Raw genomic sequence first — 16,895 nt, forward strand, 5'->3', positions numbered from 1 at the left:
AAATGTCGGCTGCAAAGTAAGCCTACCTGGCAGAATGATATAATGATGATTCGTATCAATCGGGAGGGCATTTGTTTATCCAATTCTGCATTAAATGTCGGCTGCAAAGTAAGCCTACCTGGCAGAATGATATCATGATGATTCGTATCAATCGGGAGGGCATTTGTTTAGCAAATTCTGCCATCCTATGGAGCCAAGGTGGAAAAATCTGCCTTTCTGGCCCTGGGCAAAGGCAGTTAACCCCAACAACAACTGCTCCCCGGGTGCCGATTATGTTGATTAAAGAAGCCCCCCCACCGCTCTGATTCAGAGGGCTTGTATTAATTAATGCAGAACACACATTTCGGTTGGCTGCATTCAGTTATGCAAATGACTAGGTACCCTCTTTCCTGACATTGTACAGTTCAGAAACATCGCTAGCCAAACAATATTTTGCTAGGTGCACAATTTAATGAAAGTGCACCCAACTATTTTATTTTACTAGGCAAGTCAGTTAAGAACAAATTCTTATTTACAATGATGGCCAACCCCAGCCAAACCCACGCTGGGCCAATTGGGCCCAGCCAAACCCACGCTGGGCCACGCCAGCCAAGCCCACACTGTGCCACGCCAGCCAAGCCCACACTGTGCCAAGCTGGGGCAATTGTGCGCCGCCCTATGGGACTCCCAATCACACCCAGTTGTGATACAGCCTGGAATCAAACCAGGGTCTGTAGTGATGCCTCTAGCACTGAGATGAAGTGCCTTAGACTGCTGCACCACTCAGGAGCCTCAGTTTGAGACAGTTGACAATTTCATGCATGGAGAGACGTAACATATTCTAACAAGTCATAAGTCAAACCATTATACCTGGATGCTGGATGTAAGGTGCTATCGACACTTAGTACAATTGATTTAGTGTCCTGAGTGGTATGTACATGAGTTCAGACAGTGTGTTAGCAATATATCGCTTACTCCCGACAAAAAAATACAATTTTATTTAGTCTTGATTTATATTGCTATGTGATATTAGTTCAGGAAGTTTTTTGTCTATCACTTGTTGGATGTAGACCGCAAACATACCTCTCTCATGCGTAACTTCCACACCTCATCAGAGTCCATTGGCAGGGAGCCAGTGGCATTTTGAAGCTGCTGGGACATTGCACTGGGGGCAGGGCACTGCCACTTAGGCAGAGCAAGTATGGCCAGAGTGGGGGTGATGAAGCTAAAGGTACCCCCCTGGAGGATTGGCAACCTGTGGAAAGAAAGAGGCAACCAGTAGCATGCATGGGTTAAGGATGGAATGGTCTGGTTCATCTACCAGTGGTCTGCCTGGTAGCAAATAAGATTTAAGATTAAAAGAGTACAACTACCCTGGGCGATTTAGAACCAACCTTTGACCTAAAAGTGTATAGATGCAGATTGTCAAAGAAGCTCAAGTTAACTCGATCACAACATACCCAATATTATCCCAATGTCGTCTCAATGGCCACGGAATGATTCCTGATATCTGGAGCCAAGAAATGATGTATAGTAACGATAAGCTTAATTGAAATGGGTAGGTGGTTGGGTAGCTAGTAAGGTAGCTGGTTGGGTAGCTAGTAAGGTAGCTGGTTGGGTAGCTACTGTAGGTGCCGATTTGCCTGATTTCTTCCACTGGATGCATCCCTGGTCCAGTAGTTTTAGCCTTATACAACCAACCCATTTTGGTCTCACAACAGTTGAGATACACTGAGTGCAAAAAAAACATTAAGAACACCTGCTCTTTCCATGAAAGACTGACCAGGTGAATCCAGGTGAAAGCTATGATCCCTTATTGATGTCACTTGTTAAATCCACTTCAGTCAGTGTAGATGAAGGGGAGGAGACGGGTTAAATAATGATTTTTAAGCCTTTAGACAATTGAGACATGGATTGTGTATGTGTGTCATTCAAAGGGTGAATGGGCAAGACAAATATTGAAGTGCGTTTCGTAAGTTCCAGGCGCACTGGTTTGTATCAAGAACTGCAACGCCATACTAAGAAGGTGTTCCTAATGTTTAGTCTACTCAGTGCATATTCAGTGTCATTACTGTATACTACTAGAGGGTACACATATTAGTTCAAACCAGCTTAAATAAATAAGGTTGCAATTAGGTTATGCTGATGATACATAACTGCTGGGCTGTGATAGACTCATCTGGGTGATTGTCGAGTCTTATAGTGATATAATGCCATACTGACCAATCCTGCACCTGGGCTCTTCAGCTCTAACTCATGGAAACTCAACATAAGGCTTTGGACAGGAATCATTCTTAAACTGTGGTAGGCCCAGGCCCTAAACCTGTATTCACTGTACTGTACATTAGGGCATTAAGCTGTCTGGAACTTTACTCTACTTGGAACTGGAGACAGATATTTCCAAAAGGATTACCTAGATGGAAATAAACTCAGCGAAAAAAGAAATGTCGCTCTTTCAGGACCTGTCTGTCAGGATTTGGCCAGGGTTGTTCCGGGTTTTGGTCACTAGATGCCCCCATTGTGCTTTTTGACCTTATGTTTTTTCCCTTGATTCCCATTATTATTTGCACCTGTGCCTCGTTTCCCCTGATTGTATTTATACCCTTAGTTTCCCTCAGTTCTGTGCTCTGTGTTTGTATGTTAGCACCCAGCCCTAGTGTTCTGTGTATTCTTGTCGATTCCGGTGGACGCTCTTGTGGAATTCTGTTTTTGTTTTTTGAGTATCTCTTGAGGCTTTTTTGTGCTATACCTACCACCTTTTGGATTTGCCATTTTGTATTGAAGGACTTCTCCTTTTTACTTTATTAAATACACCGTCTTAAGTACTGCTGTGTCTGCCTCATCTTCTGGGTTCTGCTGACTATTCGTGGCTCAGTTGGTTAAGTGACTGTTTCTCACTCCGGAGACCCAGGTTCGTAACCGGGTCCTGACACTGTCTATAAAAGATAATTCGTAAAAATCCAAATAACTTCACAGATCTTCATTGTAAAGGGTTTAAACACTGTTTCCCATGTTTGTTCAATGAACCATAAACAATTAATGAACATGCACCTGTGGAACAGTCGTTAAGACACTAACAGCTTACAGACGGTAGGCATTTAAGGTCACAGTTATGAAAACTTAGGATACTAAATAGGCCTTTCTACTGACTCTGAAAAACACCCAAAAGAAAGATGCCCAGGTTCCCTGCTCATCTCTGTGAAAGGGCAATAAATTGCAATGTCCGTACTGTGAGACACCTAAGACAGCGCTACGGGGAGACAGAATGGACAGCTGATCGTCCTTGCACGGGCAAACCATGTGCAACAACACCTGCACAGGATCGGTACATCCAAACATCACACCTGCAGGACAGGTGCAGGATGGCAACAACAACTGACAGAGTTACACCAGGAACACACAATCCCTCCATCAGTGTTCAGACTGTCTGTAAAAGGCTGAGAGAGGCTGGACTGAGGGCTTGTAGGCCTGTTGTAATGCATGTCCTTTCCAGACATCATCGGCAACAACGTCGCCTAAGGGCACCAACCCACCGTCGCTGGACCAGACAGGACTGGCAAAAAGTGCTCTTCAATGACAAGTCGCGGTTTTGTCTCGCCCGGGTGATGGTCGGAGTCGCGTAAATTGTCGAAGGAATGAGCGTTACACCGAGGCCTGTACAGTATTCTGAAGCGGGATCGATTTGGAGGTGGAGGGTCCGTCATGGTCTGGGGTGGTGTGTCACAGCATCATCGGACTGAGCTTGTTGACATTGCAGGCAATCTCAATGCTGTGCGTTACAGGGAAGACATCCTCCTCCCTCATGTGATACCCTTGCTGCAGGCTCATCCTGACATGACCCTCCAGCCTGACAATGCCACCAGCCATACTGCTCGTTCTGTGCATGATTTCCTGCAAGACAGGAATGTCAATGCTTTGCCATGGCCAGCAAAGTGCCCGGATCTCAATCCGATTGAGCACGTCTGGGATCTGTTGGATCGGAGGGTGAGGGCTAGGGCCATTCCCCCAAGAAATGTCTGGGAACTTGTAGGTGCCTTGGTGGAAGAGTGGGGTAACATCTCACAGCAAGAACTGGTAAATATGGGGCAGTCCATATGGAGGACATGCACTGCAGTACATAATGCAGCTGGTGGCCACACCAGATACTGACTGTTACTTTTGATTTTGACCCCCTCCTCATTGTTCAGGGACACATTATTTCATTCCTGATAGTCACATGTCTGTGGAACATGTTCAGTTTATGTCTAAGTTGTTGAATCTTTTTATGTTCATACACATATTGACAGTGAGCAGTTGACAGTGAGAGGACGTTTCTTTCTTTGCTGAGTTTAGAGAAGGATTTATGTTAAGTTCAGATGGCTGTTTGGGTTCAGATCTCTGTTTGGGTTCAGATCTCTGTTTGGGTTCAGATGTGTGTTTGGTTTCAGATGTGTGCACGATTGTGTGTCTACTCAAGCATGCATGCACACAGCCTTGTCTGTTTGTTCTTCAAAGCCTCTGTGGGTTTAAAGTAGTCTCCTACATGTGTTTGCATTCATACATCCTTGTGCCTATACACTGAGGCCTATACACTGAGTGTACAAAACATTAAGAACACCTTCCTAATATTGAGTTGAACCCCCTCACCCCCCCCCCCTTTTGCCCTCATAACAGCCTCAATTCATCGGTGCATGGACTCTACAAGGTATCGAAAGTATTCCACAGGGATGCTGGCCCATGTTGACTCCAATGCTTCCCACTGTTTCAAGTTGGCTGGATGTCCTTTGGGTGGTGGACCATTCTTGATACACACGGGAAACTGTTGAGCATGAAAAAGCCAGCAGGGTTGCAGTTCTTGACACAAACCGGTACGCCTGGCTTCTACTACCATACACATTTCAAAAACACTTAAATATTGGTCTTGCCCTTTCACCCTCTGAATGGCACACATACACCATCCATGTCTCAATTGTCTCAATGCTTAACAATCCTTCTTTAATCCGTCCCCTCCTCTTCATCTACACTGATTGGAGTGGATTAAACAAGTGACATCAATATGAGATCAAAGCTTTCTCCTGGATTCACCTGGTCAGTCTAAGTCATGAAATGAGCAGGTGCTCTTTTTAAATAATTTTTATTTATCCTTTATTTAACTCGGCAAGTTGTCACAGGTTAGGGTTTCTACATGGAGTGTGCTACCTGTGGTTGGCACTGGAGAGCACCCGTGGGTTTCCTCTAGTATCCAGGTGACCCTGATTGGGTTTATTGGTTCCAATTTAGGTTCCTCTGTGGACTGGGCCAGCTGCTCAAGTCTCTTTCAGTGTTCTCTTGCGTTGTTGGTTTGAGTAAATATTCTGGATTTACCCTTACCTCTGCACCTGGGTCAAAGTTCGTACTAGCACTAATGTCAAACAAGTCAGTTAAGAACAAATTCTTATTTACAATGACTGCCTACCCTGGCCAAACCCGGACGATGCTGGGCCAATTGTGCACTGCCCAATGAGACTCCCAATCACAGCAGGATGTGATTCAGCCTGGATTTGAACCAGGGACTGTAGTGATGCCACTTACACTGAGATGCAGTGCCTTAGACCACTGTTTCACACGGGAGCCCGAGTGGTGCAGCGGTTTTGTACAATCAGTGTATATATAAGACGGAAGTTTACATACACCTTAGCCAAATACATTTAAACTCAGTTTTCACAATTCCTGACATTTAATCCTAGTAAACATTTCCTGTTATAGGTCAGTTAGGATCACCAATTTATTTTAAAAATGTGAAATGTCGGAATAAAAGTAGAGAGAATGATTTATTTCAGCTTTTATTTCTTACATCATGTTCCCAGGGGGTCAGAAGTTTACATACACTCAATTAGTATTTGGTAGCATTGCCTTTAAATTGTTTAACTTGGGTTAAACATTTCTGGTAGCCTTACAGAAGCTTTCCACAATAAGTTAGGTGAATTTTGTCCCATTCCTCCTGACAGAGCTGGTGTAACTGAGTCATGTTTGTAGGCCTCCTTGCTCGCACACGCTTTTTCAGTTCTGCCCACAAGTTTTCTATAGGATTGTGATGGCCACTCCAATACCTTGATTTTGTTGTCCTTAAGCCATTTTGCCACTTCTTTGGAAGTATGGTTGTGGTCATTGTTCATTTGGAAGACCCATTTGCGACCAAGCTTTAACTTCCTGTCTTGAAATGTTGCTTCAATATATCCACATAATTTTCCTGCCTCATGATGCCAGCTATTTTGTGAAGTGCACCAGTCCCTCCTGCAGCAAAGCACCTTCACAACATGATGCTGCCACCCTCATGCTTCATGGTTGGGATGATGTTCTTCTGCTTGCAAGCCTCCCTCTTTTTCCTCCAAACAGAACAATGGTCATTATAGCCAAACACCTTTATTTTGTTTCATCAGACCAGAGGACATTTCTCCAAAAAGTACGATCTTTGTCCCCATGTGCAGTTGCAAACTGTAGTCTGGCTTTTAATGACGGTTTTGGAGCAGCAGCTTCTTTCTTGCTGAGCGGCCTTTCAGGTTATGTCGATATAGGACTCGTTTTACTGTGGATATAGATACTTTGGTATTACTTGTGTCATGCACAAAGTAGATCTCCTAACCGACTTCCCAAAACTATAGTTTGTTAACAAGAAATTTGTGGAGTGGTTGAAAAGCGAGTTTTAATGACCCCAACCTAAGTGTATATAAACTTCTGACTTCAACTGTATGTGTGTGCCCTTATGTGAAAGGTAAGCTATTAAGGAAATGCCAAGAGGACTAACTACCTGGTTCCGATAGTGGTCTGAAGCAATGTGCACACACCCGACACAAAGAATATGGTGGAGATGAGTAGGCTCTTGGCGGCGTTGTTGTTTCCAATACAGAGAGGCTCGGCCAGGATTAGAGGCACTGCAATTATGCCACCGAATGCCAGGATATAATGCTGTTGACAGAAGCAGAAGAAAGACCGAAAGGCATGAAATGTCATGGTCCGAGTCACAGTATATTGTAAACAGATAACCATAACAACAGAACAACCCCTGAAAGACACATTGACATACCTGTCATGACTTCATATCAAACACAAATACAAATGTCAGAACGCACTGTTCTAATACTATTATGATTAGGCTATATTCACCTTTACTATTTTCCCCATTCTTTTTCAGTCCAAACATTTAAAGGGATAGTGAATGAGCCCTTTTTCTACCTAACCAAAGTCAGAATAACTTATGGATAAAATGTATATGTTGATGGTACGTGAAGACTTCCAGCTGTTGCGCTCAAGCTAGTTAGCGACGGCTCACAAAACTACCTCCAAATTCCTTCAATCTGCACTCAATCAGAGACATAAAAATGGTATCCATATGTTCATCTGACTCCGGGTAAGTAGAAAAAGGGCTTCATTGCCTAAATCTATCCCTTTAAAGCTCTTCACAGGTTTTGGTTTAGCCTAGATCTCCCTTGGCCCAGGCCAAAACCACATTTCGCACACAACTTTCGCATAATGCGTTCATTGAAGTTGGATAACACCAACATTGGCCCAGGTCTTAGCTGGCCCTCCTCTTTTCAGTGGTAGCCTTAATCACCCTAAACACCCGCCTGACCTTACAAACACATTGTTGAAATCAGTAGTGTGGAAACATATTTGCTGAATGACTACAGGATATGCATTTAATTGTCCCCTCAGCTCCTCTGTTACTTTCTTTGACATGGTAGCCCTGGGCTTTAAGCATGTAGGTGTGCAAATTCTTGTGTTATACTAGCATAACACAAGCATGGCAAAACATTTTAGTGGCCTCCCTCTTGACGGTGTAGAGAACATTTTTTATGTTTTACAGTTAATTTCCTGCAATTCTACTCATTTTGCCATGGGGTAGAGAGCATAAATGTGCCGTTGTGCAGGTAATTTCCTGCAATTCTGCACCTTTTGTAATGACTTATGCCATGTTAAATTAATATGAGTGAGAATGACTAACAAAATCAATGGGGGCCCCCTGGAGGTTAGGGCCCTGCGTGCCCAGTTGGTATTCGGCCATTGTTAATACAAGTTTAGATAGCTGGCTAGACTAACTATCAATCTAAAAATTGGCAAAACCGCTGATGCACAACCAAATTTTGAATTTGCACCTGGTGTATTCTTACTGCCAAGAGACCCCAACTGGGGCCCTAAGTGACCGATTATGTCGCTTATGCCTGGAACTGGATAGTCCAATGTTGACACAGTGCAATGGGAAAATACACTATTAGTCGATAATGACATTTGGTTTAAAGGGATAGGTCAGAATTTTGGCAATGAAGCTACATTAACAGCAACAACAAAAATTTAAGCACAAAATAAGTTGTTAAATTACTAATAGGCCTACAATTAATATAACTACCGCTACCATTAATAATATAAGTTACTACATACATACAGTGGCGTCCAAACCTATTGACGCCCTTGATAAAGATGAATAAAATGATGTATAAAATAAGTCATTCAAATATTGAGCTATATTGTATGGTAAAAATATATATTATTTTATACTAATATAATTGCTCAGAGAGTCATATTTATTTTATCAAAAAGGTAGGGTTCTCTGCTGCCTGTGACTGGAACGAATTGCAAAAATCGCTGAAGTTGGAGACTTTTATCTCCCTCACCAACTTCAAACATCTGCTATCTGAGCAGCTAACCGAGCTGCAGCTGTACATAGTCTTATCGGTAAATAGCCCACCCAATTTTACCTACCTCATCCCCATACTGTTTTTATTTATTTACTTTTCTGCTCTTTTGCACACCAATATCTCTACCTGTACATGACCATCTGATCATGTATCACTCCAGTGTTAATCTGCAAAATTGTAATTATTCGCCTACCTCCTCATGCTTTTTGCACACAATGTATATAGACTCTTTTTTTCTACTGTGTTATTGACTTGTTTATTGTTTACTCCATGTGTAACTCTATGTTGTCTGTTCACACTGCTATGCTTTATCTTGGCCAGGTCGCAGTTGCAAATGAGAACTTGTTCTCAACTAGCCTACCTGGTTAAATAAAGGTGAAATTAAAAAATTAAAAAAATTAAAAAGGGTTCAAAATTATTGTCACCCCTGTTTTCAATACCTATCAATGTCTCACCTTGCGAGGATAACGACACGGATACTTTTTCTGAAATGTTTTATGAGTTGGAGAACACATTGGTCTTAGATGATCACAATGGTCACAATGATCTTAGATCATTCCTCAATACAGAATCCTTCCAGATCCTTGATATCGTTTGTCTGCGCTTATGGACTGTCCACTTCAATTCAATGGGTTTTTAGCCCGAAAACTGAGATGGGCATTGAAAAATTATAATTTTGTTTTCAATTAATCATTTCTTTGTGGGTTTCGATGTGTGTTTGGTGTTATTGTCTTGCTGGATGATACTGTTCACTTACTGTCAAGTTTCAGCCTCCTGGCTGAGGCAACCAGGTTTTTGGTTAAAATGTCCTGGTACTGGATAAAGTTGATGATGCGGTTGATCTTAATAAGGGCCCGAGGACTAGTGGAAGCAAAATAGCCCCATAACATCAAATATCCACCACCATATTTTACAGTAGGTACGGGGTAATTTTTTGCTCATTTATTCTCATTTCGATGCCAAACCCGCCGCTGGTGTGCGTAGCCAAAGAGCTCTATTTTCATGCTGACTTCACTAAACGGCACTTAGATTGGAACCGGTGCTTTGGTCAGATGACATGAACTCTTTGGCTACACACACCAGCTTTGAGTTGGGATCAAAATGTAGTTTTTAATTTTACCTTTATTTAACAAGGCAAGTCACTTAAGAACAACTTCTTATTTTCAATGATAGCCTAGGAACAGTGGGTTAACTGCCTTGTTCAGGGGCAGAATGACAGAATTATACTTTGTCAGCTCAGGGATTTGAACTTGCAACCTTTTGGTTACTAGTCCAACACTCTAATCACTAGGCTACCCTGCCATCCAAAATGAGAAAGTATATGTGTATACGTGGGAAAGTATATGTGGGAAATGAAACCCTATTCCCTACATAGTGCACAGCTTTTGATCAGAGCCCTATAGGGACTCGTCACAAGTAGTGTACTAAAAAAGGAATCGGGTGCCAATTGGGCTTTATGGGTCCTGGTTAAAATTAGTACACTACATAGGAAATAGGGTGCCATTTCAGGCCCTATGGGTCCTGGTCAAATGTAGTGCACTACATAGGGAATAGGGTGCCATTTTAGACATCATAGGACCCTCATGGTTTGCGAGATCCACTTCCTCCTTTATGTTTGTGTCTATCTTTTGACTAATCTCTGAAGGCCTTGTTCACAGGTGCCTTCAGAAAGTATTCAGACCCCTTTACTTTTTCCACATGTTATTACATTACAGCTTTATCCTATAATGTATTTAATTGTTTTTTTTACTCATCAATCTACACACAACACCCCATATTGACAAAGCAAAAATGGTTTTGTTTTTTTACATTTTTTAAATATCACATTTAAATAGGTATTGAGACCCTTAACTCAGTACTTTGTTGAAGCACTTTCAGCAGCGATTACAGCATTGAGTCTTCTTGGGTATGACGCTACAAGCTTGGCACACCTGTATTTGAGGAGCTTCTCCAATTCTTCTCTATCAGCTTGGATGGGGAGCGTTGCTGCACAGATATTTTCAGGTCTCTCCAGAGATGTTCGAACGTGTTCAAGTCTGGGCTCTGGCTGGGCCACTCAAGGACATTCAGAGACTTGTCCCGAAGCCACTCCTGCGTTGTCGTGGCTTTGTGCTTAGGGCCGTTGTTCTGTTGTAAGGTGAACCTTCGCCCCAGTCTGAGAGGTCCTGAGTCTGGAGCAGGTTTTCATCAAGGATTTTTCTGTACTTTGCTCCATACATCTTTGCCTTGATCCTGACTAGTCTCCCAGTCCCTGCCGGTGGCATCAGTCTGGCTTCTCTACCATAAAGGCCTGATTGGAGGAGTATTGCAGAGATGGTTGTCCTTCATTCTCCCATCTCCACAGAGAAACTCTAGAGCTCTGTCAGAGTGACCATCGGGTTCTTGGTCACCTCCCTGACCAAGGCCCTTCTCCCCCGATTGCTCAGTTTGGCTGGGCGGCCAGCTCTAGGAAGAGTCTTGGTGTTTCCAAACTTCTTTCATTTAAGAATGATGGAGGCCACTGCGTTCTTAGGGACTTTCAATGTTTTGGTACCCTTCCCCAGATCTGTGCTTCAACACAATCCTGTCTCGGAGCTCTAAGGACAATTCCTTCAACCTCATGACTTGGTTTTTGCTCTGACATGCCTTGTCAACTGTGTGACCTTATATACCTTGTCAGCTTGGGGATTCGATCTTTTGGTTACTGGCCCAACGCTCTAACCACTACACTAGGCTACCTAGACAGGTGTGTGCCTTTCTAAATCATGTCCAATCAGTTGAATTTACCACAGGTGGACTCCAATTAAGTTGTAGAAACATCTCAAGGATGATCAATGGAAACAGGATGCACCTGAGCTCAATTTTGAGTCTCATAGCAAAGGGTCTGAATACTTATGTAAATAAGGTATCTGTTTTTTATTTTAATAAATTAGAAAAAAAATCTAAAATCCTGTTCTCACTTTGTCATTATGGGATATTGTGTATAGATTGCTGAGGATTTAATGTAAGGTAACAAAATGTGATAAAGTCAAGGGGTCTGATTACTTTCTGAGGGCACTATATACTAAATATCCTGACCTTATGGTGAGCCTTTGAGCTTATACATCCTTGATGTCTGCTCAGGTCTTCCAGAAAGTGCTGGTCGATGCTATACACCAGAACTTCATGTTAAAGGGTCTGTCCAACCTCCTCATTATGGGAAATGTAACCCTATCAGTCCCGAGACCCAAGCAAAAATCTGCTTTTCATTTATTGAGTAATATTTATATTTAGCCTCACAATTAAGTATTTTACCATTTTATTTTCAGGACAACCAGAGCAACAGGTAGAACAAAGAACAATTTGATACAAACAGTTGCATTAATGATTGGTATTGACAAATGTCAATTTAACTAATAGGGTCGCCATAAGCAAAAACCTGATAAGACAATGATTTTATATGAATGCTGTCATTCTGGGATGGGCGACTGGCGGCACCTCTTTGTAGGCCTGCAAACCAATATTATTAGCAGTCACTCAATAGGCCCATGTCAGCTAAATTATTTTAGATAGAGGTCAGCTATCTGAAATTGTAGTAAGCATAACCGAATTACCGACTGAGGTGGGCCCATTGATCATCAGTTGTCATATTAAAATCCGTAAACATTTTCCTCCACCCCCTATGGCTAAATGTGTAGAATTGAAGGAAATAGTGGCCCCACCCAGTAAAAAGTTTCCCCTCCCGGCTGTAAGTACAGAAATTGTTTGCTCTGTGGGAAATTCATATCCAGTGACAACTGTGTGAAGTTTGGAGTTTTTGACAGCAACTATGTGAGCTTATTACAGTATTATAGACACAATGTCCTGAGATTTCCTATGATCTTCTGTGTAGAAGAACCTCTTACCTTCTAACGACTATTGTGTAACTTGTGAGCATCATAGAGACAAACATGTTACACGTGCGTGTTCGTGAGAGTCTTAGCTTTTCATAGATACAGTGCTGTGAAAAAGTATTTGCCCCATTCTGATTTTCTCTGTTTTTGCATATTTTTATGACACTAAATGTTGTCAGATCTTCAACCAAAACCTAATATTATATCAAAGGAACCTGAGTTTACAAATTGCAACAAGAAATATGTATATTTTTTAAATGTAATTAATTAACAAAGTTATGGAACACTCAATTCCCCTGGGTGAAAAAGTAATTTCCCCCATATGCTCAATAACTGGTTGTTCCACCTTTAGCTGCAATGACTGCAACCAAATGCTTCCTGTTGATCAGTCTCTCACATCGCTGTGGAGGAATGTTGGCCCACTCTTGCATGTAGAACTGCTTTAACTCAGCAACATTTGTGGGTTGTCAAATATGAACTGCTTGTTTTAAGTCCTGCCACAACATCTCAATTGGGATTAGGTCTGAACTATGACTAGATAATTCAAAAACTTCAAATGTGTTGCTTTTTAAACATTTTCATGTAGACTTGATTGTGTGGTTTTAATCATTGTTTTTATGCATTATCCAGCTGTGCTTCAGCTTCAGCTCACAAACAGATGGCCTGACATTCTCCTCTAGAATTCAATGATACAGAGCAGAATTCATGGTTCTTCTATTAAGGCAAGTCATCCAGGTCCCGAGGCAGCAAAACATCCCCAAACCATCACACTACCACCACCATGCTTGACCGTTGGTATGAGGTTTTTACTTTGGAATGAATGTGTTTAGTTTTCGCCAGACATAATGGGACCCATATCATCCAAAAAGTTGACTCAAGATTGCAAAAAAACGCCGGGAGGCACCTGGATGATCATCAAGACTCTTGGAAGAATGTTCTATGGACAGATGAGTCGAAAGTATAACTTTTTTTTTGCAGCTCAAACCATTCTGACTACAGACGTTTTTGTAAAAAATAACTGGCCCCGGGTTCTTCGGGTCCACCCTTGTCTCACAAACATCAGATGCAGAAGAAATAGAAGAAAAATACTAATCCAATGGTAAAACCCAGAAGTCTGTTGCTCAAGCAAACAATGTTCAAAATGTATAAAAGTCTTAAATCACTCCGGCACAATGGCGGTACTTATTAATTAAGATATGGGCTGTTTCCTGTCCATTATGTTTTTTACCTTTGAGGAATGGTGACATCGAATATGGGGTGACTTCGAAGTGAGTAAGGAAAGGCAGAGCAGGAGTCGCATGAGATGGGGACTTACAGTAGGAACCAGCATGCAGAACTATTTCCAAGAAATGCTAGATGGGAAATGGTTATAAGAGGGAGACTTAACTGTAGACTAAGAGATATATATAAATATATATACAGGGGAAGAGGGAGACTTTACTGTAGACTAAGAGAGATATATAGATACAGGGAAGAGGGAGACTTAACTGTAGACTAAGATATATATTTATATATATACAGGGGAAGAGGGAGACTTAACTGTAGACTAAGAGAGATATATATATACAGGGGTAGAGGGAGACTTAACTGTAGACTAAGATATATATATATATACAGGGGAAGAGGGAGACTTAACTGTAGACTAAGATATATATATATATATATACAGGGGAATAGGGAGACTTAACTGTAGACTAAGAGAGATATATATATACAGGGGAATAGGGAGTAGGTAAAGGATGTACATTTACATTTTAGTCATTTAGCAGACAATCTTATCTAGAGCAACTTACAGTGTATTCATCTTAAGGTAGCTAGGTGAGACAATCACATATTACAGTCGTAGTAAGTCCATGTTTCCTCAATAAAGAAGATGTCTGGTTCACAGCAGGTTTTGGGTCCATCACATTTAAATTCAGTCAATTCAGGAAATAAATTGACATTCCAATTTTCCTCTAAGCTTCTTAATTTTCAATTGGAAGGGGTATTTCAGTTCACTTCCTGAATTAACTAAATGAAAATGAAAATGAGCCCAACCCTGGAGGTTAACACAGGGTACAACCTGCACTGTGTTGTTCCCTTACCTGGAAGCCCAGCAGGATGCAGAGATACCATGGTGGCCTATCATTGATGGAGTAGACCAGGTCTAGGCCTTTGTTCTGGTCCTCCTGACCTTCTTCCAGACCCTCCGTGTGAGCCCCATCCATGTCAATCCTCTCTGACTGACCACTGTCTGGGCCCTGTGGAGGAAAACTGTCTTTAGAGGAGAAGTTGAAATGTGCGGTTATGTTCATTGTTCCATATAGTTCAGAGCCTAAAATTGACAATCTACAGTTGAAACAATAACAAACTGTCTCCCACCACTATTTCGGTAAAAAGGTGAGCGGTGGGGCTGAAGAAATGATACCACTCTCAAATTCATAGACACAGCTTTGGGTGTAAGGACTGACCATCAATGATATCAAAATTATAGTTTTAACTACGTTTTGAGGATATATAGTGTTTGTTTATATTTACAAATATTGGAGTAAAACGCGCTTATATTTTTGTATTTATAAGTTATATTCTTCAAGAATCAATACAATACTGTACATACTTACATAAGCTTACATGCTTTGACATACATTTTGTGACCTACAAATAACCCTCTGAGGCTACCCGTCAAGCTAGAAAAATAGACATCAAAGTACATTATTATTATTATCATAAGAAATTCCCAAAACAATCTAAAAATCTACAATTCTTGATAAATTAGTTCACTGACCATTCACTTCCATGACGCCATACAGTACAGTATACTTCAGCAATAAGGCCAGAGGAGGTGTGGTATATGGCCTATATACCACGGCTAAGGGTGTTCTTACGCGCAACGCGGAGTGCCTGGACCCAGCCCTTAGCCGTGGTATATTGGCCATATATCACAAACCCCCTTCGGTGCCTTATTGCTATTATAAACTGGTTACCGATGAAATTAGAGCAATAAAAATAAATGTTTTGTCATACCCGTGGTATACCTGGTATACTGTACCAGGGCTGTCAGACAATCCGCATTCAGAGCTCGAACCACCCAGTTTATCATCTTACATATACCATTTCCTGGAGAAGAAAAGTTAACGAGAAAAGTATAGTACTCTTCAAAGACTAAGAATAATTTTTAAAGTAAAACATATATCTCAAGATACAGTGTTTAGTGGTTTTCTGAGAAAAACAGAAACAGTCCTACGACAACCACATAGGATTGTGTTACCTCCCTTTAACATTCTTCTCTGATGTCAAATTCATTCTAAAAGAACAGTATGCCAAAGACTAAAAGAGAAAACAAGAAACATCTGCCTGTGAAGGAAGTCAAAGTTGTATTCCTACCATCCCAAAATATATTTATTTTACCACAAAGAAAAAGGGTATGTCTAATATGTACTAGTGCTACTGTGTAATGGCCACAGTACTTGATCAATCACTGAAATGACCCATAGGAATCCATATCCATGTCACTATTATGGCCTGAGCTATGGAGCCCATCTTCTGTCCCATGCACCCTGCCACCGTGAAAGGGAAATCTATATGGAGTCTGATGGGAGCATGTGATTGGCCATATGGTAGAAAATGGCACCGGTGTGGGCAGCTAGTAATCCATTCTGACGGTAAACAGGCCCATATAGCCCACCGACGCTACTTAAAACCAGTCGGTGTCCTTAAGATAAAGAAGTCAGGTACATGTTAACACGTATCCCTCAAGATGTATTACCTTCCCTATGCTTTGTGTATTCTTCCGCAATGTTTTAACTAATTCACTATGGATTACATCTTGTTTAAAAAGGGGGATATCTTTGTTGACTGAGCTCAAGTAACATTAGCCATGTTTAATCGGGCAATAAGTTGAATTGACCAATTATACAGTTGCAGGTATGGATATTCCTTGCATTCTAGAGACACGCACATGATAACGCTTATGTTCAGTCATACACCTTATTTGTGTCTACAAACACCTGTATCTACAAACAGCTGTTACATCTTCTTTTGTAACTATTGCTAACATAGCTACCTTCATCATGATGCCCAATCTCTCATTGAGGTAAGGTAAATGATACGTATCAAATGTGTGGTATGAATATGTTTTCACTGGCAAGAGGTGGAGAGGAAGCAGGTGCTGTATTTGGGGAAAAAGGTTCAAGCAGAAATGGATAGCAATGTGTTCAACAGGTACAGAAATCTTACAACTGTCACAAGAAAAGCCTTAAAATCACTCTGAAAGCCTTTAATCTGAGAACAGTACCTCCGATGCCTCATCACATGAACACAGTCAAAGAATTCAACAGGATTTCTCAGAACCAATCCATGTGTCTTTGCTTGTTTGAGCCACAAAAGGTAGACTTATCCAACAGCTGGTTTCAGTGGGATGCTCAGGCTACGATCT

At 41.5% G+C, this 16,895-nt stretch overlaps 1 protein-coding gene across 1 annotated transcript in view; it reads right to left on the minus strand.

The window, feature by feature from the left end:
- si:dkey-106n21.1 (solute carrier family 23 member 1) overlaps positions 1 to 16,895 on the minus strand; it is an 83,377-nt gene that overhangs the window by 55,626 nt on the left and 10,856 nt on the right. The window contains exons 2-4 of the mRNA XM_064928887.1: positions 14,566 to 14,721; positions 6,746 to 6,903; positions 1,063 to 1,234 (exon numbers count right to left, since the gene is read on the minus strand). Of these exons, the coding sequence (XP_064784959.1) occupies positions 1,063 to 1,234; positions 6,746 to 6,903; positions 14,566 to 14,721 (486 nt within the window). The remainder of the gene's footprint in view (positions 1 to 1,062; positions 1,235 to 6,745; positions 6,904 to 14,565; positions 14,722 to 16,895) is intronic.

Source organism: Oncorhynchus masou, chromosome 22, assembly GCF_036934945.1.
Source record: "Oncorhynchus masou masou isolate Uvic2021 chromosome 22, UVic_Omas_1.1, whole genome shotgun sequence".
Classification (NCBI taxonomy): domain Eukaryota; kingdom Metazoa; phylum Chordata; class Actinopteri; order Salmoniformes; family Salmonidae; genus Oncorhynchus; species Oncorhynchus masou.